General features: G+C 49.6%; 1 protein-coding gene and 1 long non-coding RNA gene across 2 annotated transcripts; one reads left to right on the top strand and one right to left on the bottom strand.

Moving 5' to 3' along the window:
- Positions 1-2971: 2971 nt before the first annotated feature.
- URM1 (ubiquitin related modifier 1) lies at positions 2972-19723 on the bottom strand. The gene is made up of 5 exons (XM_063175028.1): positions 19668-19723; positions 16983-17053; positions 4992-5073; positions 3936-3984; positions 2972-3223 (listed from the first exon to the last, which is right to left on the bottom strand). Exons 1-5 carry the CDS (start codon positions 19700-19702, stop codon positions 3155-3157), a joined length of 306 nt encoding a protein of 101 aa, XP_063031098.1. The 5' UTR covers positions 19703-19723; the 3' UTR covers positions 2972-3154.
- On the top strand, positions 3170-4631 carry LOC134428345 (uncharacterized). The gene is made up of 2 exons (XR_010030372.1): positions 3170-3309; positions 4150-4631. It is a non-coding gene; the product is annotated as an uncharacterized LOC134428345 (long non-coding RNA).
- Positions 19724-25116: the final 5393 nt, after the last annotated feature.

Below are 25116 nucleotides of genomic sequence, written 5' to 3' on the forward strand. Positions count from 1 at the left end.
TTATTAATAAGGCTGCTTTTAAAATTTTTATTTTTTAATTTCTTTTTTTTTTAGGGGCAAGAAATAAGTAGATAAAATTAAACTCCTCGCGGTGCCATTAAATGGAACCCGGGATGCGAAACGCCGCGGCTGCGCTCGAAACTTGTCGGGGCTGGAGCAGCGGCTCGGCGGGGCCGGGAAGCGGGAGCGGGGGGCGGCGGGAGCCGGCTCAGGGCCCGGTGTGTCCTTCTTTTCCAGGCTCCAGCCGGATTCCCCCTGGAAGATCCCGCGAGCCCCGGGATGGGAATCTCCGCTCCTGATTGTCCAAACGCAATTCTTGTGCGATGGAGCCGTACGAACCAAGAATTGTGTCTGGACATCTGTAGCAGAGGTTTCGCCTCCTCCGGCGGGGCTCCAGGACGGTTCTCGGGGCACAGCACGGAGGACGGACCTTCCCCGGGCCCGGGGCACGGCAGGTAACCGCTCCCGGGGCCAGCGTTTCAGGCAAACTAAGGAAACACCGGCGGCGGCTCCGCCGTGCTCGGCGCGGCCGAGGGTGCTCGGTGTCACTGCGTCAAACCCGGGCGGGTCGGCCCCGGGACGGGCACCCCGAGCGGGCAGCAGCGACGGAGGGGCCGAGCCTCGGGCACCGGCGCTGGGCCGGGGCGGTGGGGCCGCAGACCGGCGGCGGGCGGGCACCTCGGCCCTGCGGCTCCGTGCCGGTTTATCCTTCTTATCTTTATTTATTTATCTATTTTAACATTGCGGCTTTATTTAATTTAACGTGCTTGGCGTGCCCCCCGTGTCGCTGCACCGGGACGCTCTCCCGGTCCTGCTGCCGCAGCCCCGGCTGGCCCCGGGCACACGGAGGCCGCTCCGGTCTCCGCTGGGCCGAGGATCGGCCCCGCCGCCGCTCGGGCACCGGGCGGGTTCGGCCGGCAGCGGCTCCGGGCGGCGGGCACGGCTCTCATCGCCGCTCGGAGCGGAGCAGCCCCCGCGGAACGGCGGCCGGAGGAAGGCTCCTGCTAACAGAGAGGCTTTATGAATCCACCAGCCAAACGGCTCGGCCGGGGCTGCCAAGGAAACCCAGGAGGAGGAGAGAAGCATTACAAGATCCGAGCAGAATTTCACCAAGAGCCTATCTAGGACAAAGCTGGAGGGGAGAATGTTTTAAAAGGCTTTTATTTCAGAAACTTTTTGTTGCTCTTGTTGTTACAGGATTTTGCTGTACCCCTCTTCTCCATCCCCCCTGGCTTCCTTCATCTTCCCATTTCTAGCTTTTTTTAGCAGTGATTGACAGCTTTTACTACAGCGGGATCTAAGCCACCTGGGTCTACCTGCACTATCGAGGGGAATAACAGCTCCTGGGGAAGGAACCCATCTTATCTGAGCAAACAGCTGGGGGGGATGAGAAGAGACAAGCCCAGCCTAAGGCAGAGGCAGGGTAGAGGAAGGGCAGGCAGCAGTGCTGAAGATGAACCTGCTTTTTCCCATTGTGCTTCAGTCCGTTTCAAGCTGCACACCACACAGGTTCCTTGTTTTTCAGCCAGCTTCTACCACCTCCTGGAATCCTGTTCCACTGTCCTGGCCCAGCTAAGCTAAGGGCCAGGAACTCAGGGCAGAGAAGAGCCTTTGGCCTGTCTGTGTCACTTACAAATGGTGTGAGCTGGACTCAAGTTGCTGTGGCTGGATGTGGAAAAGGCTGAGTATCGGTTTGGCACCAGCAGTGGGTTGAAGTTGGGGCTCCTCAGGTGCAGAAGCATCGTAGGCTGTGGGTGCTTTTTGAGGCAGGTTGTGGAGGGGCAGACAGAGAGGAGTCAGCTGAGGGAATCACTCTGTGCATCAGAGGAATTCCTGTCAGGTGCAGCGCGGGAAAGGCTCCCTGTGCTCGGTGCTGGGCCAGGCTGCCCGAGCAGGGCTGGTGCTCCCCAGGGCTGTCAGAGCATTCCTGGTGCAGATCAGCTCTAGAGGCACCCACTGAGCTCCACCACAGCCGTGGCTCAGGCAGGAGCTGCTGCGGGGACCCCGCGTGTGCTGGAGCCGTGCGGGACAGGTGAGCGGGGCAGGGGGGAGATAAAGCACAGGCCTGGTCAGGCACTCCTGGCAGCTCATGCTGCATGTTTCAGACCTGTTGGTGCCAGTGCTGTCTTCTCTGAGCCCATCCCTCTGCTCCTGCTGTAGCCTCCCGGCTCGCAGGGGCCAGTCTGTCTTTCTGAAGAAACTTCTGGAAAGCCAACAACAGCCGTGCCCTAGCAGAACCCCAGACAGGAATTCCTCAGAGCATGCAGCAAGAACCTTCTCCCTCCCACTGACACAAAGGGTTAAAAGCCACTGACTTTCTCAGCTCTTGGCACTTTAACTGTGCATCTCCAGCCCCAGCCAGACTGCAGCTCCCACCTGCACAGAATGCAGTGCAGCCTGATCAATTCTGTCTGTCACGGTGACAGAAAGATCATTTGCTGCCCTGATCACTCTGTGCTGTCTCAGGCCGGGTGAGGGTTTGTTTCCCCTCCAACCAAATCATTATAAATTGACATCATTCATGGGCCAGTACTTCACTCTGCCTCAGCTCTGGTATGAAAGCAGCATGAGGGATCAGAAATACCAAACCCAAAAGGCCTATTTCTCTCCTGCTTCCCATAAATAAATATAATGACAAGGTGAAAGTCACTTCTGAGGGCTCTGGAGCTGCCATGTTTGCTACCCCATGGAAAAGCTAGTCAAGTCCCCTTTTGTTTCCTTGCACTTTCTCACCCTTCCCATAGTTGGTGCAGAGACTGCACCAACATTAAACATTGTGTTAAAAGAATCCTGGTTCCCAGCACCAGAACACCTCACTGCACGTTAAGACATGTTATCCTACTCAGGGTTCATCACCCTTCTTCCTCCTGCCAGAGAAAAACAAAGTCCCACATGCTGAGGTGCTCTCTGCTCGTTAGGGTACCTGGAGGTGCAGTCAGGAGAGGTGAAATGAGGACCAAAAGATGGAAGCTGTGGTGGACAGAAGGCCGCAGGCTGGCGGGGCTTTATTTGGATGTCTAGAACAAGTGAACGCAGTGGGGAGATGCAGAGACTGGACACAGGCAGTTCAAGAGAGGTTTAGGTGGGTTAAGGTTTTTGTTTGGTTTTTTTTTCCCAGGGATTTTGATTTACATCCTCTTGTTTTTTCAGGAGTTCACCCGCCGTGCAGTGTTGAGATGAAAAGCACATTATCCTGGTCCTGGAGTTTATAATCCAGCTCACCCTGCAGGCCAAGAAAAAAAATGAAAAATTGTTTAAATGTCATTTCCAAATACAAGCTGCAAAGAGAAAACAGCTCATAAAAAGATGGTGAGTATTAGGGAGAGCAGAAGGGGACAGACTGATGTTTTCATCCTAACAGAAGTGAAGGTGAGAGATCAGCCACAGTGCTGATGCTCATCACCCCACATCCCTTTCTGGACCAGGGTTTTGACAGAACAGGTGGTTGCCTGAGGCAGGGAAGTGGCAAGGGGATGTTTGTTTGAGCTCAACAGTGGGCTGAGAAGGGAAGACATTTACCAGGTGCCTGTTTGAGTTGAAATCTCCCTGTGGCCTTTACCTGCCAGGCACCACCTGACTTCAGGGAAGGTGGTTCTGTGTGGGGCCTGAAGATCCCAGGTGCCCCCCACACTGTCACCCCACATGTGGGGGGACCTGCCAGCAGCCAGAGGTGCAAAACCCAGTGCCAGAGACCAGGGAAAATAGGGTGATCTCTCTTCAGACCCTGCCTGGCTGATGAGACTCAGCAGGTTAGAGAGAGGCTCCAGGCTTTTGAACAGCCACTGTACAGGAGATAGATTCCAGCCTGCCCCTTCCCCCTCAAATATGAGATGCTTTGCTTGGGGCGAGAATCAGAAATAGCTGCTGTGAGAGCAACCACAGAAAAGAGAGAGCAGTATTTTCAACAAAGAAAGTCAAACTGAAGGAGTACGGACCATTAGTTCCCAGTCTGCCTCGTTGATGAGCACCAAAATTCCTGGCCTCCTGCAGAATAGAGAGAAATAATTAGGATACAGGGCTGCTAAAAAGCTCCACAAATAGTTAAGAACAAGGGATGTCACAGCACAGATCACAGGCCGACTGCCTATAACACCAAAAAAGGGATCCTGGCATGGAGGTGGAAACAGGTACAGCCTGTGCCCTTTGTAGATCAAATAAAGGGGACGCAGGAGCAATCCCAAAGCTCATTTGAATGAGAAGGCTCCGTGGTGAGGATGCTCCAGGATGACTGCATTTCCGCACCGCGCACAAAAGCCAGGTAATTAAAACCCACGCGCGCCGGGCGAGCGCACAGAGCTCAGTGTGAAGGCAGCAAAAGCCATTCCAGTGCCCCTAGCAGAGGCACTGAACACCTGGGATCCACTCCAAGCCCCTGGTTCTGAGCAAAGGGATTCCCCCTCTTTGATCTTCAGTGTCCTGCAATTGTCTCTCCTGTTACCAGGGGACCTGGCACACGCTCCAGCTCCCAAAGATCCGTGACGAATGTTAAACACCCCCAGCGCCACCGCGCAGTCAGGGATGGCTTGCACAGCTCACTCTGCTCCATTTCTCTTGCCTTCCTTTTTTTTTATCTGCCCCCTCTCCACGAGACTGGCCCGATTTTGATAATAAAAATACATTTCCCAGAAGAAGTATTTGTTGGCATTTCTCAGAATGACTGCTTCAGTCCCAGTGATGTCAGCAGGGAACAGACAGACCTGCTAAAACTCCTGGAATTGAGGATACAGGTGCTGCTCTGTTCCAAGTGACAATGAAGAGAAAACACAAACGGCCCTGCTTCATGTTTAAGGTTTAAAGATTTGGGGTGAGGGCTGCAAAAGATGCTCTCTTTGCAAGGTGTGGGTGGGATACCTCCCACTATCACTTAAGCAAATCCTGTGTTTTCATGGTCATTGACTTACTCAATAGGAAATCTGCCCCAGAGGAAAAATCCCCCAAACTGTGGGGATCAAGAGAGAAACACAAGGAGGATTCCTAACAGTTGTACTTACACAGATTCCCCTTGCAAGAATAACTCTGGCCGCTCTTTCAGCATATTCTGTTTGATCCACTTGAGCAGGTTTCTGATATCCCCTGGAAGAAGGAAGGACAGGGTTTACAAACAAGCTGATGGCTCCCGGTGATGCCAGAGCAAAGTGATTGTTTGTCCACAAAAGAGCAGATGAGGAACACGCAGGATGGATGGGGATAGCTGCAAAGAAACTCACAGTCAGTCCTGTCCCTGTGGTTTGACAGAAGAGGTTTCCCACAGAAAACTGATCCCACCAAGAATGAATGCAGTTCCTGCTGAAGCACCAACCTGTCAGCAGATTCCCGATGTTCAGGTCTCTGACACATCCCATATCCTGTGCATTATCTTAACACCCAACAAATCATGTCTAATTCTTTTGTGCATTTAATTAGATTTAAAAAGTCCAAACAAGCAAGCCCAAGAACCCGAATGGAGCAAACACAGACACTTTTGCACCAAAACCAGCACAAACTCTTGGAGACATTGGGAGCTCTGGGGCCCAAACCTGTCCATGGCCGTACATTAAACAGACAGGAGGGCCTGGCCCATCATTGCATTTTGGGCACTTAGAGAATCCCTCAGCATCACACCTGCTGCTGTGGAGTGTTCCCCATGCTGTGCCTGCTCCCTGCTTCTACACTTTATGCTTAGAGCTTCTTTATTAAAGCTCAGCCTTTATCTTTCCATTTCAGTAGGTGACAGGAAGGATTTGTCTTCATGTAAAAGGAGGAGGAGACACTGCTGGCGGGTTTTTATAGTATCAATTTTACTTTGTGAGGCAAAAACAATTTCTTTAGTGATAGCATCAGTTAATTTCCTATTGGAGAGGTGAGAAGAGACAGAGGGGGGGAACAATCCGTTACAGGGTTTGGAGAAGCTGACAAATTGCAAAGTGGAGTTCTCCTGCATTTGCCTCTATATTTCACTGTTCCACAAACCACTTCATCATTCCGAATCCACAATCAGTTATTCTCCTGGGGCTCCTTTAAACAGCCCTTTGAAAGCCCCAAAAGAGTTTTGTTTGTTTTCAAGAAGCGAGGAAGCTTTCTGAAGGCACAAATCCAGCAGTGAGGGCTGCAGCCCTGCTCCAGGAGGAGCAGGGATGGCAGGATGGGTTTCTTGTGTGAGGTAAGCTCACTGTAGTCATGAGGTATCTTTCCACACGTGCTTCTCTCAGTTAAATTCACTCTGTGTATTATTCCCCATGTGTTTGCTTCATGACCAGCAATAATAAGTGCATCTGTAGTGGCTTGACTCTGCCCAGGCCTTGCCCCAGGATTTATGGGATCATGGATGTTACCCAGAGCCAAACTGGGGTTGTTCCAAATAAAGTCACCCTCATTGCTTCTGTCACACCCAGGATGAAGAGCCCTGGTGTAGACAGGTGCACATCAACCAGGCAATGGGGAGATGTCCATCTGCAGCAGATGGGGGCCTCTTCTCCCGGGGAAAGGGGGAGGGGGATGCTCTGAGATTCCCTCTGTTCCCCCTGCCTTCCCAGGGCATTGCTGCCTCCAAAGCAGCACTCTGGCCCAAAACCCTGATCTCACCACAGGGCTGCCCAGAGCACAACAGGTGCTGCAAGCACTGGACCACTCTGATCTGGGCAAGAGGAGCTGCTCTGTGCCTCCAAACTGCCTGGTGAGCTGGATCACCTGCCTGGGGCCAACCCACGACTGCCTTGTAATGATTTGTAGTTAAAAGAACAAAATAGGCCATTTTCTGCCTCCTTCCTAGCAACATGCACTAGGGACAGGGAGCACCACTAAGAAGGTGTGTGTATTTACATACATATAGATATATATAATATATATATATGTACATACACACACGTGCACCACAGCCAGTCAGCCATCAGAACAAGAGTTAACCACATTAATTCACCTTCCCCTGAAAAACACTGCCGCAGTCAAGCCCTCAGGATCTCACACCCAAATGGCTCCCGCTCTCCATCACCAAGAAATGAAAGCTGTACAGGAAGGAAGATGGAGAGGAGCCTTCAGGAGAGGGAGGGGGGTGTGGAGGGGACACCAGCCCCACCGCAGCATCGCCCGCGAGCTGTTTCATATTTATGCACTTGCAGCAGGGCACACAACAATGAGCTGTGCCATACACCATTCTCCTTGCATGGAATAAGCAGCCCTTTCCTCTGGGACCTTTCAGGAGAGATCATTTAAACAGAAACACGCTGCACTGGCTGGATAAAAGGCAGCCACCTAGAAGCAGCCTGGACGGAGGGGCGAGGGGACTGATTTATTCCAGGCTGAGCTGGAAGACTCCCTCAGCCATCTCCTCCCATAACAAATGTTATTTTCAGTCCCACCTGAGCCAACATTCATTTACTCCTACCCAGAAGTCACGTACACACAGACTGAAGAATTTAAATAGTAGGAAAAAACCCCACACATCCCTATGCATCTCTACTCCAAAAGGTACAAAATTTAAGACCCTTTCTCCACAGCCAACTTAAAGACAATACTTTCATCTGCTTTATCAGCACTGAATTTTTTCACCCACCTTCATTTCTCTATGTGCTACACACCAATATTACTAGAACAAATCAATTATAAAGGATGACAGATGACCACAGCCACACCAAAACAATCTCCCACAAGTAAGATATTGAAAAGGAACAAGATTACTTCCATTGCAAGTGGTCTGTGGAGGAGCCATCTTGCAGCTCAGTGCCTCAAACAGCAGTCCTGATCAACAGCTCAGGACTCTGTGTTCTCATGATGGAAATAATAAGAGGTAAATTACAGCACAACTGCTTATCTCTTACAGCTGACACATGTAGTGTTCCTAGGACATTTTCTTTCTGATACTATGCTACAGGTCTAACAGGTTTCCAGCTGCCTGGGCCAAGGATTTTCTATGCAAACAGCAGGTTCTCTACAGATGCCATATAAAGAAGGAAAAAATCTCAGCCTGGTCAGGCACCACATCTGCTGAGAAGTTAAACCATCATTACAATGCTGTGATTTCACACTCGTGTTGGTTTGAAGCTGGCCCCCATCACAGAACAGAGGCATCTGCTTTGGCAGGAGCACAGCTGTACTACAGGTGCTGGGATTTGGCTGCAAAACCCACCGTGCATTTTGGCTCCAGAGGGAGGTTCAGGTGAGAGCTCAGACAATACAGCATTTTGCTCCAGCATCACCAACTCGAATCCAGCTCACCCCAGTAATGATGTATTTTTATCACTGCTGCATGGTCGTATTGAAATCTGTTTGGTAGCCTACTCCATTTCTCTCACAGCAAACAAATATCACATCAAAAAATGCACTCTTAATTCTCATTAACTGTTCTCCCCATTAGCAGCAGCAGAGGAGAAGCAAGACTGAACCAGCCAAGGAAGTGGAAATATTCTCCAACTGCAAAGGAGGGACTGAAGCACATGGTAGGAAATCCCTGTCTTATTTCCACACAGAGACAGCTTCTGCTGCTTGTGCTAGCACTACATCAACCCTCTCCAAATTCTTAGGAAAAAAAATAATCTAAAGTTAATTAAAAAAAAAAGAAAAACCGACAATCGTTTGAGAAAACTGCTTAGTTCAAGTGCACAGATGGGAGCTCAAGCCCACAATGAATGCAGAAAAGCCATCACCCAGCGAAACACAGCTCAGGAAAACGAGATGTGTGCTGGGAGTGACACAAAGTCATTGCCTGTCACGCAAGAGGATGCAGGAACTGCAGTGAGAGCACACAAGCCCCAATAGCCTCGGCTCTGTTCAGCCCAGCTGCACCACAAACGCTCCTGGTTGTGGCAGAGACACCTGCACAGTCTGCTCTGCCCTCCTGTGAATCCTCCAAGGCCTGACCACCTGCATTGCCCCAACTGCTCCTCCATGAAGAATCTGCTCAGCTTCCTCTCTAACAGTCCATTTTAGCACTGCCTGGGTTCATCTGCACCCTCAAAAGCTGGGCTGAAATCCATAGATCTTTCCTAGCTCAATAAAACCTCCTGGACCTGACAGATCCATCAGTGACAGGTCAGAAATGAGGGTACTCACTGTGTGCAGAAAGAAACCAGATGCTTCAAATGTGAAACACCAAGCTGGGTGTTTGCACTAGAAGGATCTCACAATGAACTGACAAAGGTGCAGAAACATGGAGGGATTTTGTGCAACCCTGATACCATTTGACACAGACACACAGACAGCCCTTGGCTCCCCGGGAGCTGCACAGGTTGCTCACAGATTCACACTCACACACAAGGACCAGACATCTTTGTCTTAAAATCCACATCCAAACTTGCACAGAGCCTCGAAGGGCACCCAGAAGGTGTGATTACACCCATTTTCTTGCCTTGGTTGCAGAACTGGGAGATCATTTCAGGGAAATAGGGGATCCCTATAAAGGCTGAACCATGGAAAATTCCCTGCTGGTCTGCAGTAAATAAGATATATGTGGCACTGGTCACTAAGGGGTCAGTGCTGCAGGAGCACGGCGCTTTCCCGGGCCGCCCTGCGGACACCTCCCTGTGGGGAACCATTTCTTTGACCCAGAATAAGATCATTCATCATACTGACCATGGCTGAGCTCCAATTTGCTGAGGTCACTAACTCTGGACGAGCGCTGCTCCACCCACATTCTCAGCCACCGGCCTGTAACCATGACAAAGCCCCTTCCCTGCCGCTCCTCTGCCATTATTCCCCCTGCCTGCATGGAAATGTATGGAAAAACAATTTGTATGTCCCTTTCCCTGCTTAAGCAGCTTGTTTTAAAACAGACAAACCAGCTCCCAATACCTGCTGCTCTTCCAGGTGCGGGGCTGCTCTTTGCTTTCGGATCTGAGCAGACCCTCCAGGGATCTGCTCTCTAAAAGAGCTCAAAACCAGATCTAAGGGATCCTTCCAACTCCTCCAGCCTCCCATCTGATATGTAAATCACTCTCTGAAGCAGTCCATGGTGTGCCATAAACTGCAGAAGAAGACCTGGAATGGCTGATATAAATGGAGTCACAGGCAAATGGATTTGGTATTACACAGAGTGAGCAGCCAGGCAAATTTTGCAGCAAGAGTAAAATCCATTTTCTCTGACAAGTGCACAAGCCAATCCTGCCACACACTGGAATGGGCAGTGATTTAAGTACTAGGGAAGAAATTAGGGGGTAACTAATTAGGGAGTAACAGGCATAAGAGAATTGCAATTTTTGCTGTCATCTGTTCTTGTCTGCTACAAATGAACACCAAGGTCTTGCCTTCTGTAATTTTTAATTGCTTTAAGACGTCTTTTTGTTGCTTCTCATCTAGAAGAGCAATGCTCTTCTTAATTTTCTTGTGTCCACAAAATGGGAAAGGATCACAGAGGTCTTTCAGAGCCTTCCTGTCAGCAGTGAGGACTCAGATCCCAGCTATCACCCAGCAACTCTCAGCCCTGAGGTTTTAATCACAATGCTTATGAACTGGAGAGGAGCTGCTTGGGATCTTCCACTCCCCACAGATTGCTGGTAGGGAAATACAAGTTCAAGGGATCTCCAATCCCACTGCTAGCCAGCAGCAAGCCTCCAGATCCATCAGCTCCCATGACAAAAAAAGCAGCTTCGAGCTGATTCTCAGGGTAAACCTAATCCCTACTCATTTCCAAAGTCAGAGCATCTAATCCCGTAACACCCAACGCTATTGTCCCTCCAGGCTCCCCAATAAATGCCAGTGCACCAAACTGTCTCTTTTAATTAGGATCACAGATCACTAGTGCTGGCCCAGGGTCTTGCCTCTCGTTCAAAATTGTCAAAGGAAGGAGCTGAGAGAGCTCAAAGACGATTGCCCCAGCAGCCAAGTACCAGCCTGGGGATGGCAGACATTAAAAAAAGCATCTCCTTAACAGGGCCTGTGATTTTATCCCTCTGCCAGCACAGAATTATTCTCAACAAAAAGACTGTCCTGAGCCTTGTCTGCTCTGATTTTAAGAGGCCTCAGCGCTGCAGACCTGCTACCAAACCCCAAGGAGACTGTGCCATGGTCTAATAGTTTTTGCAGTCAGGAATCTTCTGCTAATGCACTAAACTCCCATTTCTTCATTCCTCCCTATCAATCTATACTAGATGATATTGCATCATGCTGGCTATAATCTGTCCTTCTCAATGATAAAGGAGATATCCCACCTCATCACTTTTCCATTCATTTATCCTGTTTAACCTTGAATGTTACTGGTTAATTTTTTTTTTTAAGCTCTCAGCAAGACAATTCAGAGAATGCATTACTAACCACCAGTGTAAAGCTTTGCCAAAACCCAGCAAACTGAAATTTCCCCTCTCTCCTATTTTCCTGGTTTCTGAGCTTTGGGTGTGTGCACTGAGGGCTGAAAATGAAAACCTTATTGCTGTTAAAGAGACAACACAGAGCTGATGTGCAGCCCTGAAGCACGGAGGAAGGTGCTGCTCCTGCCAGAGTGCAGAGGGATTCCCTGGCAGGCTGGCACTGCTCTGCACACAGCCAGCCTGGCCGAGGGAATCCCCTGGGCTGGGCTTTCCCTGGCACTGCCAGCTGGATCAGAAAATGCCTTCAAGTCAAATCCTTGCCCCCCTCCCAGCCTGGCTGGTGGCCGTGTCCCCTCTGGCTGCTGGATGAGTCAGTGTCTCAGCTCAGCTCAGGAAACTGCCATGATTTTATTCGTCTAAATACAGAAATCGCCTCTCACTTTTGGGCTCAGATCTGCTTTGCTATTATTAGGCTTTCACTCAGGGCCAAGCACCATTAAACCGATTCCTGTCCACCCAACCCAGCCACCCCCACAGATACTCCAAGCTCCTCAGTCTTACTTGAAAGGGAAAAAGAAAGGGCCAGTGAGATGATCAGGGTGGAGGAGAGGGGGGGGTAAGATTTACAAGTGAATGGAGGTAAGAATGGAGCAGTTTGTGGGATAAAGGGGCTGCGGAGGGAGCTTTACAGATGTGCAGAGGGACGGCGGCTCATTGTTTAATTAAGCAGAAAGTGGCTCTTTTGAAAAGCAATTTTGCACAGGAGCTCTGAGCTCAGCAAACAACTCCTGCGAGTGAGGGCAGGAGGAGAAAGGAACAGCTGGCCCGGAGCCGTGTGAACCGCATGCTAAGCGGTTTAAAGGGCCCGGATCCTCCTCCCCAGCCCTGCTCCGCTGCCACCCTCTGAACAGCGCTGTCAGCACGGCAAATCCCACCGAGAAAAGAGCCAGAGAGGGGGGTGGGACACAGGGGTTATCCTGCTAGGTGTCCGCACTGCAATACAGCGGCTGGGAAGGAGGGTGTAAGAGCCAGGCTTTGTTATCCCAGGGATTTGGTCACACACAAGAGCTGGTTTCCCAGTGCCTGGGAAGCTCCTTCCACAATGAGTTGGGATGAGCTGATCCGGTAAAGCGGCTCCACGGCCTCCCAGGAGGGTGATGGGACTGTGAGGACCAGCGTTTATTTCCCTGTTCCCTCCAAAGGGAGCCACAGCCTCGCTGGGACAGGGACCTGGAGCTGAGGGAATGCTCCATCCCATGGGACAGGGACCTGGAGCTGAGGGAATGCTCCATCCCATGGGACAGCTCTGCAAACACTGCTCACCCACCGTGGCTGCTGAGCACCCCCCGGGACAGCTCTGACACTGCAAACACTGCTCACCCACCCTGGCTGCTGAGCACCCACCCTGCATCACCCCTGAGCCCCCTTCCCTTGCCCCCAAATCTGTAATTCCCTGCCTAAGAGAGATGCACGAGTGGGATGCACGAGCAGGGGAATAACCCAAGTCCTTTGAGAGCTGCAAGTACCACACACTGTGGTTAAAAAGATTTGACTGCATGAAGTTCCACAGATCTATGGGGGTTTTTTTACCGTTCTTCTAATAAGCCTCTACATTAGCAAATATATTTTTATTCTTTCTTTGGAGTAAGTTTTAAAATGTTAGGGATAATAAACAGAGCAATAAAAGCATGCCAGAATATTAATGACTCAACTAGGATGTACTACCCAGCACCAGGCACTTACCAAGAGCCAACACCAACTGCTACTCTGGATTTTACAGGTTCTTTTGGTCCAGCACCCCAGTCAGTGCTGAACACATGCCATGCTCTGTTTTGTAAGCCATCCTGCCTGTAACAGAGGTCTGATCTCTCAGGATCCCCAGGCTCTTTTCCCAGAAGATGAATGCTCCCCAGTCCCCAGCAGTCCTCCATGCTGAGCAGAATGAGGCCCCTGGAAAGCAAAGCTCTCGAGGAGCACACCATGCTCTTCTCTACAGGGATTCAACAGAAGCAGTATTTGGCAGATTATTTTAATTTTCCCTCTTAAAAAAAAATCTGATTGGCAGTGGGCTTTTTTTCCCTAGAGTTTTGGTAAAGGGAAACCACAAACAATTACTAAAACAAGCTGATTAATAATTTAACCTTCCAGACTTGCGAAGTGCCAAAATAGATGTGAATTCTTGATTAGCCCAGAAGGTCCCAGTGAGCACCAGTGAAGCTGCTGCTCCAAAATCATGAGTTCCACCACAGAAGCCACATGAGAAGTTGGAATTCAAAGGTCTGTGACTGCAGCTGAGCCACCTGCAGCACAAGTGCCAGAGACTTCACACACAACCCCAACCTCTGGGTACAACATCCAGAAAACAGCACAGCAGAGAGGTTTTGTAAACACTCTTCATCAGATGATGCAGCTGAGCTAAACCTGAAACAACTACAAGGGTTAAACAACCCTACCCTTCCAACAGCATCCATGCAACTCACATGGCCAAGACAAATCCACCACTGTGAGTCCCAGTGAGATGGAGGAAGGAGCTCCAGCATCCCTTGCAGAGCTGTCATACAATGATCTATTTGATTACTGAAGCACTTGGTTAAATTGCTGTGGCTTGTTTCAGGAGGAGGCTGCCAAATACATTTTCAGTTTTTAATCTAGGGTTTCTCTCTTTTATGCTCCATTGTCTCTAATAGCCTCTTAGATGCTTGAAAATAAAGTTGATTTCCCTGCCAATTTAATCCTCTCTCCATGTGACAAATATCGTTGTTCCCCCAGCTGCTTTCTCCCACACACACTGTTTTTATGCAGAAGAAGCCAACAGGGCATAATGCCTTCAGATCCTCAAACAGCATTATCAGTGAAATCATCAGGATAGCCAGAAATTTGGGACAACATTCTTGTTTAACTCGAGGTCTTCCTTCTGCAACAGCTCTACAAGATTACAGGGTCCTGTACAAAGTGTGGCTTAGGTAAATCTGCTGCCTATGCACACACACCACACCTCTCTAAGATCCCACTTTGGCAGCAACTTCAAAATGCAGGCTGAGACAGCTCCAGTTTGGAAATAAGGAACTGCTAAAGAACTGACATCAGGATACAAAATGCCCCTCAAATAATAAAAATAGGTCCTGCCATGTGGCTGTCTCCCTTGTGGCTTGCTCTTGTCCCATTTGCAGCTTCCTTCCTCCTGCCTTTCCCAATCCCTCCAGGAGTCCAACTCCAAGCATCAGAAAAGGACAGAGAATCAAATCTTCTTGAAAAAGTTAACTGGATCTGGAACCCACCTACTTTCCATCTAGTGCCTGTTATCAGAAAAAAGACATGACCACATAAAGAGTTTGCTCAAGCAATATTATCATTTAGAGAACACCGACTGCCCCTGCCAACTATGGAGCACAGCTTGTTTTATTCATGTAAATATTTGTAGGTATTTCTTCATATAATTTTCCACCTCCCTCTCCTTCTGGGATATATATAAAATTGCCTAAACAATTAAAATATAGGTGGGCCCCATAACCCAGAGAGAAGCAACTGTTCTGCAAAAAGGAGGACAAAGACAAAAATAACCTAGAAAAAAGGAAGAGTAGGTAAGAGAGGCCAAAATGGCCAAAAATAAACTTGGCAGCTAATGAAATCACTTAAAATGGGGTTAGAAGTGCAGGTCTTCAAGTAGTGTTCATACTACAGGTCTTTCCCTGGAGAATTCAGTGATGGACATCCAGGGTAAGGTGAGCAACAGGATGTGCCAGTAGAACTGAGCTGTTTTATTTCTCTAATCATTGCAATTCTGGTTGCATGAGGGCAGCAGGGATCTGGCTATGCATATCTTTATTTACCCAGAGATAGGAGAGTTAAAACTTCTTAGTGTGAACAAGGGAAATACACAGCATTAGGAACAACATAAAAATTTCAAGAAAATTATTCATAATTTCTGGTATGATTCCATTGATTTCTCACCACTGGAAGTATCATCAGGGGTGTTTCCAGTAATCCCTGACTGTCAGACATTGAGGCCACCTCTGCCTGCCCCATCCCTGGGCTGGGTGTGCCTCACAGCTCAGTTTATGCTCCTCAGATGCTGCAATCCACCACCAGCCCCAAAATGAAACCTCCCTGACAGCCAAGGCACAAGAGAGCAGCAAACCAGGGCAGCTGACAAGGGGGTACTGCCACTTCTGCCACCCCTGGCACAGGGACAGCAGTGTCTGGAAAACAAGAGGGAAAAGCTGGGAGCAATAATGTGTTTGCTGGATCTGGAATGAATCACTGGAGATCAGGAGTTTGAGCCCTGAGGCTGAGACAGACCTGCAGGGAGAGATTTATCCCTTAGGATAAATGCAGATCCTGCTAAGGCTGCAGAAGATCTTCAAGTGGGAATGGATCAGGTGACATGGAACTGCACTGCTGACAGCCATGGGGCTGCAGGAATCCCTCTTTGGTATTATTAATATCCCCTCCCCTGGCAGGAATAAACATCTCCTGTAATATCCCCCTTTTCTTCAGCATCTGCTTTGAGCACCACCAAAACAGTGGGTGCTACTGGGTACTTTAAATTTGCAGAGCACTGAAGAAAACTATGCTCTAGTCCCCAAGTTTATAAACCAGCTAAATGAGTGTTTTAGTATTTCTTTGCTACCTTTCATTTAAGGATCTTAAGTGCTTCAGCAGTGCTGGAATTTAATGCTGAATTCTCTTGTGATACATGAAAATATCATTAGCAACAGGGGAAAGTAAAGCAACATGACTAAACTCACAAAGCAAATCAGCACCAGGTCATGTTTCTGGAGCCTCAGTCCCTGTCCTTAACCACAAGATAACACAATATTACAGTATTCCTATTATATCTGAATTACACATACTTATGTCCAAGCATCAAAAGCACTTCTAACAATCTCTAATTACTTCCAGGCACAGCAAAAAGATTTCAGGCCTGGAAGTTCCCAGCACCTAGATTATGGTATCAGCCATTTTGAGATATTGGTTGCTAACATTCCCTCATGGATTTGTGTTACTTTGGTTTATAATCCCACTCCAATAGTATAAAGCAGTGCTATCTAGCTAGAAAAATTCAGAACACAGCTGTGGCAAAACTACACTACAACTGAAGTATGCACACAAGTGAGTGAGTGAGTGCAGCACTGCTCAGTATTGATATTCCAAATTGCAAACCAGGAATTATGACTGCTTATCCTTTGAACACTCAAGTCCTGGTTTTTACTGCAGTGAAGGCCATGGCCAGGATGTCCAGCATCCTATTTGAGCATTAGGTTTACTGTTTTCAACTGCAGAGTTCCTATTAAAATAATCACATTTACTTGAAAGGTCAAATGAGTAGAAAAACAACATTTATGTTACATTGCTACACACCCCTGCACATATCTATACATCACATAAACACACACACACATATATATGTGCCTCTTGGAAACCTCAGAACAGGCAGGAAAAAGCAAAGGAGGGAGGATGTTATTGGTGGTTTCAAGTACCAAGAAAGACAAATGTAGACTTGATGGAAACATCCAGAGGCTGTTGTCTATCCAGCAGGAGGGAGGCAAAAGTCTTAAGGAAGGACTTGATTCACAAGTGCTTAGAGGACAGGAAAGACCTCAGACTTTGAGAACCAAGCCCTGTTTGCCAAGCTGCCTGATCCACGGCATGTCTGAAAGAGCTTCTAAAATACTTTGATCCTTGCTGGCAACTCTAAGTGCTGTACAAACCAGCTTTGTTTCATTTGTTGTTCCTCTGTGAAGTTATCCAACAGGTTCTGATACTCACAAGGCTCTGGTTGACAGGGCAAAGTCACCTGATGCTTTTTGACACCATCGAATAAGAGCTCTGCACCACCTCTGAAATAAAAACAATGAACCACTGAGATTTTGCTTTATTGTCAAAAGAAAGCAGCACAAAAGAGGCAATTTACATGGATGCCACAACAGAGAAAACAAATGACACAGACTATATTTAGCACAGGATTCCCTTTGTCTTTTTTTTTCCTGTCACAAACCAGAAGTGCACAGGGGAAGCTGCCAGTTCCCTTTGCCAGCACAGAGAGGAGGCTCTGCTGCAGCCAGAACCCCACGGTGCCAGGCATCACCCAGTGGGATGGGAGGATGGTTCCCATCTCCATGTGCTCCCAAACCCCTGTGCAGAGCTGCTTCCACTCCAACAACACCACAGCCACCACACTCCACCCAGCACAGCTCATCCCCAACTCCTGCTGGCCAGAAATCTCAAAACTGAGCATCCTTCTGGAATAAATATTCCCCCAGTTCCCAAGTGTGAACACACAGGAAGGGAAATGACTCACACAAAGTTACAGAGCAGTCAGAGAGTCCTGGCAATTCTTCTTGATCTGCTCACAACAAAGTGTCCCAGAGAGGGAGACTTGACTGGGAGAAGCAAGTGGTGAGGGTGACAGGGTAAAACAGAAATAAATAAATACACAATCTTCCTCCTGATGTTCTCCCTCTTCTGACACTCTGAATTCATTAGGGGATACCCTCAGATAACAAGTGATGGCCTCTGCAAGCACAGGGGATCAGGTGTGAGCAGGACATGCAGAGGCTGGCAGGTAAAGGAGCTGCAAACACACTGGAAAACAATGGGATTTGAACTGGGTCCAGGTGCCCAACCTTAGGCTCTTCAAAAGAGTAATTAATTTTTGTAACTACAGCTCAGAAGCCTCAGCAAGCTCCTCGCCTCTACTCCTGTTCTGGAAAAAGTACAATTGTGAAAATCTTGAGTTTTACCAATATCAATAATTTTCCATGATGTTGTGAGGCCAAACTCAGATTACAAAACTTTTACCATGTGAGTAGGGACATAGATAACAAACACAAAATCTACTTTAAGTTACAGGACACAGCAGCAGGAAGTGTGAGCTTTTGACACTGAACTCTATACTGGCCAAAGCTTTAACAATAGAGAACTCTTAAAAAACTCAGTTCACTTAATATTAAACTGAGGTAGAAAAATGACCAACACATTTTTAAAGGGCATAAAATTGTGGCAAAATATTCTTCCAACCTAAATGCCAATTATTTTGGAAAATTTTTCCTATGAAGTTACTATCTGGGAACTTACTGGTGCCTCCCCTCCCTTGGAAACCAACATAATAAAGAGAAATATTTAAAACAAGCAATCCCCACCTAAGTATCAACAAAGATACTTCCAGATGTTATTAAGTTCCTTTAAATTCAATATCTAAAAATGCCACAGTGGGTTTCCTTGGCTCTGCAATGGCAGAGCACAACAGAACCCTTGTTATGCCTTCAGCAGCGTTACTTATATGCAGCAACTCTCCTAAAGAGCACTCTGTTGGTGTTCTTCCACCAGCTCACAACAAATAGTTCTCTCAAAATTGAAGCAGTGATTATGAACATGAGGCGAGATTCATGCGAGGGAAGAAGTCATAACAATGATATGAAAAACATTTTTTTCATGTAAGGAAAACAAGGTCACGCTTTGTTACAGCGGGAAATGTAGATTGCAAGATAAGGTCCTTCTGTAAGGGGAGAGCTGTGGGGAACTCAGCTGTGGTTCCTACATAGAGAGCTCATTTATGCATTTCCAAGGGAAGCAAAAATGCATCTCACTCTTCTGGGAAAATTAGGAGAGTTGCTGCAGCTGGAAGCGGGAAAGATAGAGGCAAGGATTCTTAAGGAGAAGGGTATTTAAAGGGTTATGGCATTTCTGTGTTCGTGAAAGGGTGGGAAAAAGCGAATAAATAGCAGCCTTTTAGCTACTGCTAAAAGGAGGCTTTAAGAAATAACACAAGTATTTTCACAAATATGCACAGCTTCCACTGCAAATGCTTTAAGACCCCAGGGCCAGAGCATGAGCAATGCTGATCCTACAGCAGCAAAGGCCTGGAAACTGAAATGCTACAGAGTGAGAACCTGGCAGCTTTACAGACCTGACAGGGCTCCAGCACAAAGCACAGTGAGGGCACGTGTCCACACACAAACACACACAGACAGCTCAGAAAAAAAAAGCCGAGAAACGAGGGGGAGGTTTTCATAAATCATTTTAATAATTAAAATTAAAAAAAAAACAAAAAAAAAACAAACCAAAAACAAAAACAACTCAAAGGGATTGAAAGAGGTGAAAGAAAAAGAAAGGCCTGGCACAGGACGTTCACAGAGAGACGGGAGCGAGGCCCCGGGACAGACGGGCAGAGGCCCCGGCCACACTCTGCGGACACCCTCCGGCGTGTCCGGTCCCTCCCGCCGATGTCTGGTTCCCCGGTTCCCCGGCGGCGGCCGCTCCCGTTACCGCGGCCCGCAGCCCCGTAACAGCGGCTGCGCCCGGGCCTAGCCGCGCCCGTAGCGGCCCCCAGGCCGCAGGCAGCAACCGCCCCATCGCACCGCCGCGGCCGCCTCACCGAGGGGCCGGCCCATCGCGGCCCATCCCGGCCTGGCCCTGCCCTGCCCTCCGCCCGGCCCCGCCGCCCGCGCTCACCCGAACTCCACCTGCAGCGACACGGGCGCCGCCATCTTGGCGGCGGCGGGCGGGAGGGAGGGGCGGGCGCGCGCGGCCGCGCCGGAAGTGCCACGGAGGATTTCCGGTCCCGCCGGGTGCGCCCCGGGGCTCTGCCCGCGACCTGCCCGGGCCTCTTCATCCCGGGGCTCTTCCTCCCCGCTCCCCTTCCTCTCGGGTCTCCTCCTCCCCCGGAGCAGCTCCCGCAGTGCCGGGGCGCGGCCCGTGACCCGGTGGTGTTATTTTAAAATAGCGATTTCTGCACCGAGTTGAGGCTTGGCCGCGCAGAGCGCTCCCCTCACGGGCTCAGAGCCACACGCAGGGCCCTGCTCGCTCAGAGCACTGGGCTGTCCAAAGGCAGCAGCCGCAGACGGGTGTTGCAGCGTCAAAGCTGCTACAACACACGAAGTTCTACCTCAGCATGAGGAAGAACTGTGTGCATTGAGGATGGCAGAGCACTGGAACAGGTGTCCAAGGAGGGCGGGGATTCTCCTTCTCTGGAGACATTCCAAGGCCACCTGGATGTGTTCCTGTGTCACCTGCTCCAGGTGACCCTGCCTTTGCAGGGGGGTCAGACTGAATCCCCTCCCAGCCCTGAAGTTCTGTGATTCTGTGAATTCTGTTCACATCGGTTCTGTGATTCTGTGAATTCTGTTCACATCAGTTCTGTGAATTCTGTTCACAGCAGTTCTGTGATTCTGTGCATTCTGTTCACAGCAGTTCTGTGATTCTGTGATGCCGCCCTGCTGCTCCTGGGGATTGCTGTGGGGGAGCAGGAACAGCTGGGTGATGCCACGGACAGCTCCTGTCAGCACCGGGGAGATGCAGTTCTGATCGGGGGTGGCTGCTGAGCCTCCCCTCGTGCTCGGGCAGCCCCTGGCAGGCAGCACATCACATCCCCACGGCGCCAGGCTCCCCCAGCACAGCGTTAAACAACGCGGCTCACATCTGTCGCCTGTTTGTTTTCCCCTCCTGTCCCCAGAGAAGGGCCGTGTACACAGGCAGAACGCTGCCATGGCAGTGACAGCTGGGCTCTGCTTCTCCCCCACAACGTGGAGCTGCACAGGGGCAGCACCGGTAGAAAAACTGCAGCCTCTTAACCCTCCCTCCGCTCAGGAGGGTTTGGGATTAATAAAAAAAAAAAAAAATACATGTACATGTGCACACATGCAGATAGAAATGTAATAGCTATGCATATACATGATGCATTATGTGTAAGGGGCATAAATTTACACAGACAGATTGCTCTTGGTTTATGCTAACGGGGGTCAGAGTACGCCTAACCCCGGGAGCAGAAGGTGGTGGTGTTTGTAATGGCCTTTTGTTCTCGGAGGAGATCATTCTCTGGGCTGGGCCCCAGGAAAGGCTGGTCCCTCGGCAGATGAATGCTGCCGTCGCTGCCGGGGTTACGTGATGGCAGAGCCGTGAGGCTGTTGACCGTGGTCTTCATCCAAAAATTCCAGCTGGATTTTATATATCTCAAATCCTAGTTCTTTTGAGTATCTCGGATATATGGCCCAGGATGGAATTTTATGGAAAAGCGGCCGAGGAAAGAAGCCTTCAACAAAAATCTTGATTTCAGAAATGAGTGAAGCATTCTGTGTTCAGAGGATCTGGTAATCTTGATTCCAGATCAGTGTTTGCAGTTATGGTTTTATATGAGCTATTCTTGCTCCCAGAAATCATTTATGAGGCCAAATAAAAGCAGAACTAGCTCCTAAAAGAATCTTGATTCTTGACTCACACAAGAAAATGGTACAGATTTAGTGCTAGCACCTCCCTGGAAAAGCAAAAATAAATTACAGGAAAGGGAACAGTGATCATAAATACCAATTTGGCTCATTCAGGCATTCAAAGCTGGTTACTGTTAACAATTGTCCTGGACAAAAAGTGACCACATGAGATACAGGGGGACGTTTTTATGGACATTTTGTGCTTGGGAGAGGAATGAGTCCTGTCTCCATGCTGCACACTGAAATCAGAGCACCACCAATTCTCTGGGATATGTTTGGGATGAGGAAACTAAGCACACAATCTCCTCAAGAAAAGGTAACGCTGCCGTTGTTGAAGTGCTGTAAACACAGACGGTGTTTGATAAACAGGTATACAAAACACATAAACCCGGGTACTGGGGCAGGAGGCTGCTCCCATTCCCCTCCCACAGAGCCAACTGCAAAGGGAACAGGTTGGAAATTGAGCCTGGCAATGAAGAGAGGGTTAATTTCTTTTGTCTCATTCCCATCTTCTGCCTTTTCCCTACCATTTGCCCGCTTTCTCCCTCTCCCTGAGCGCAGAAGGAACACACCTCCATTCCCCCACTGAGGGTTTAGCCTTAGGTCGCCATCACATTCTAGAGGGACACGTAGTTTATAAATACAGCAGGGCCTGGCCTTACGAGGAAACATTTTATCAGAGAGCCCCGAACTGACGATTCAATTATTTTTCAATAAAACATCAGGGGAATGCGCAAACAGCTGCTCGCATCCTTCCACACAGCAAGTCAAACTTCAGGGGGAACAATGGCCGGCGAAAGGGGAGCCATCGCGGAGGCGGTGACAATGGGTTTCCTTACTCGGGGCTTTGTTTGATTTCCCCGTCTCAGTTTTGAACTCCCTCCGGCGGAGAAAGGCGAGGGGGTAGGACGGGGAGAGAGGGAAGCAGGCAGAGGGGAAGGAGGGTCAGTGGGAGTTAAAGCCTTTTGCAGCCTTTCTCTGCCATTCATGTGGTAATTGGGTGTCAAGCAGAGATCAGTAAGATGGAGCCCGGCCTCTGTGCCCGGGTTAAACTGCAGCAGAAAGAAAGCGGGAGCTGAACCGATGGAGGGCTGAATGTCATTAGGGCGGGAGGAAGCGGCTCTCCCCCGGGAGCCCTTCTGCCGGGGTGCTGGGCTGGGGGGGCCGCTTCCCATTCAGGGCATCCCTCAAAGCGGCCAGACAAAGCGGGAGGGCGTCCCAACAATGCCGCACCCCCGGCTCTACCTTCAATAGGGAGCTCTAAACAGGCGTTTAACCTTCAGAATAGCTGAAAGTGATACTCAAAGCTGAGGGGGTGGCTCGCCCGCCGCTGTTAGCCTCTTCCTGCGGCCTGCCGAGCCACTCGCATGGCCGGGGGCAGGAGCGGGGCTCTGGCTGCCCTCACTTCCTCGGGCCCCCTGGCACAGCCCCGGGCGGGTCGTGGGAGGTGTCACCTCCAGGGCAGGATCAGGGCACAAATCCTGCCCGGGATGCTGGGGGCCCCGGGAGGCTGCTCGGCACCCTCAGGGATGGGAATGGAGGAAGGCAGGGCTGTAACAGGAGGGGTCATTTCCCGCTTCACAAGCCTGGGATCATCTGTCAGGGATCAGGGAAGATCTGGGCAGTGACCCACATCCTGAGCAGGAATACCTCCTGGACTTGGACAGCATCACCATCGCCTGCAATTCCTGGGGTTGCCAGCCTGTCCTGCACGATCTCCATTGCCCAAAGCTCCCCCAGAGCCTGGCCTGCCATGATTTTGTGCCTATGTGTGGACTTTTAATGAACCAAGAGAAAAGCAGATCAAAACCAAGGTTACTTTGGAAAGTGGGATTTGCCACTGAAATGGGCCAGGTTCAAAAAAAGCAAAGCAGGACCCATCCCTGCTCCCCGAGGCTCGCTCAGCCGCACAGTCCAGCCATCCTGTGCTGTCCAGCAGCTCAGCAGCAAACAGCCCTAAGGACATTCTCTTCCCTCCTGAAGCCTCTTTGCTTTGGGAAGGAAAGCTGCTGTCCCTCCCCTCTCATACAGCGTGATGAGACATTCACACACCATCTTTTTGGTGGAATCCCTGGCCAAACAGTCCCTTCGAACTGGAGAGGGAGAAGCCACTCCTGGCTCTGCTCCTGGTTACACTGGAACCACTCAGGGGAATCAAGTATTTCCATTTCTAAAGAGTGCACCAAAGGACAGTCTCTTCTTTAGTCCAGAATATTTCCCTGTCACTGCTTAAAGGCAAAGCCAGCTCCCCATAGTGCAGAGGAGCAGGCAGCTGTCATTGTTTGGGAAGGCTCTGGCACACCAAGAGTGGCAGGAGGAGGCTGGAGAGATGCAGTGTTAAAGATTGTCACAGACTTTCTCAGCAGCAGAAATTAATTTCACCCAGAAAGATTCTGAGCAACTTGAAAAGCCCCCATCTGCATTAAGGCTAAAATATACTCCAGGTTTCCACACTAAGCATGGCCTGGCTGGGCTGGACCTAGAGCAGACCAGAAGAAAAGTTGGCACATTTTTTGTCTTGATATATTGTCACTGTCCAGGACACAGGGTCTGGGAGAAGCAGTCATCTCCATGGGGAACAGTACATTTGGTTTGTAAAGCTCTTTGGCTTTGCTTAAATTAGCAGTTTGATAATAACCCTGGAAAGGATTTTAATGTTTTCTTAACCTCATGCAAACAGAATTTTAAGTGTTTTAATTAAAACAGAACAATACTTCATACTTTATGTATAGGACTTTTATCTACAGGCAGCTGTTGAGCCAGACTACTGCATTGATCAAAGGGGAGGGATGTCTCACAAGGTGTCTCTAATCATAGAGGATTCAATTAGCCTCCTCCTTAAAACTGCGCAAATAAGAAGATATTTTTAAAAATCAGATGATTAAACACCGGCTACTTCATTCCAAATACCTCTCTGCTGGAAGTGTTGTGTCTCAGCATTGATCCCAGGCTCAGCACCACACCTGCACTTGTATTTCTGGGCCAAGAGCTGCAGGGACACTGGCACATAAACTTAATTTTTCCAGAGGAGCTGGGACTTTAGAAAGGCCCCAGGATTTCAAGCCAAAGCTGACAGCCAGTGGAAAAGCTCTGATTGGTGTAGCTGGGTGTTTCAGGGAATCCTGAAGCACTGCCAAGTGCACACAACCCTCCTCAGTCAGGACAAACAGTGCCAGTGGTGAATGGTCCCCAGGCACCAGATCTCCAGAGGGGACCAACCCCCCCCCACCAGCCTTGCTGTACAGGGGGGCTCCTTTGAGCACAGCTCAGGGTTTGAACACACCTCCCTGGGCTCCCCTCTCCCTGGGGAATGCTCTGGCACAGAGGTGAGTGTGGGATGTGCATGCCCCAGCCCCCTGGCACAGCCCTGCAGGTCTCTGCTATTGATGGGCTGAGTACCAGAGCCCTCTGTGATGTCTGCTGAGCTCTTTCCCAGTGACTCAGCACCTCCCATCTCCCCAGAGCAGGAGCTCTCACCTTGGGGAGGGGTCTCATTCTGCTCCTCTAGCCTGAATTGAATCTTGCAGCTCCCCCTCCTCTCAGCCAGCTCAAAATGCAGGGCTTGGGGTGAGCTCCTGGCTATGCTCCAGCCAGGCCCAGCTCCTGACTTGTGTTGGCACCAGCAAGGGCTACATCCTGATCCTCTCACAGGCCTGTAATTCCCATCAATTTCCAAAATCCAGCAACTCAAGCCAGTC

This window comes from Melospiza melodia, chromosome 22 (genome assembly GCF_035770615.1).
Source record: "Melospiza melodia melodia isolate bMelMel2 chromosome 22, bMelMel2.pri, whole genome shotgun sequence".
NCBI classification, from domain to species: Eukaryota; Metazoa; Chordata; class Aves; order Passeriformes; family Passerellidae; genus Melospiza; species Melospiza melodia.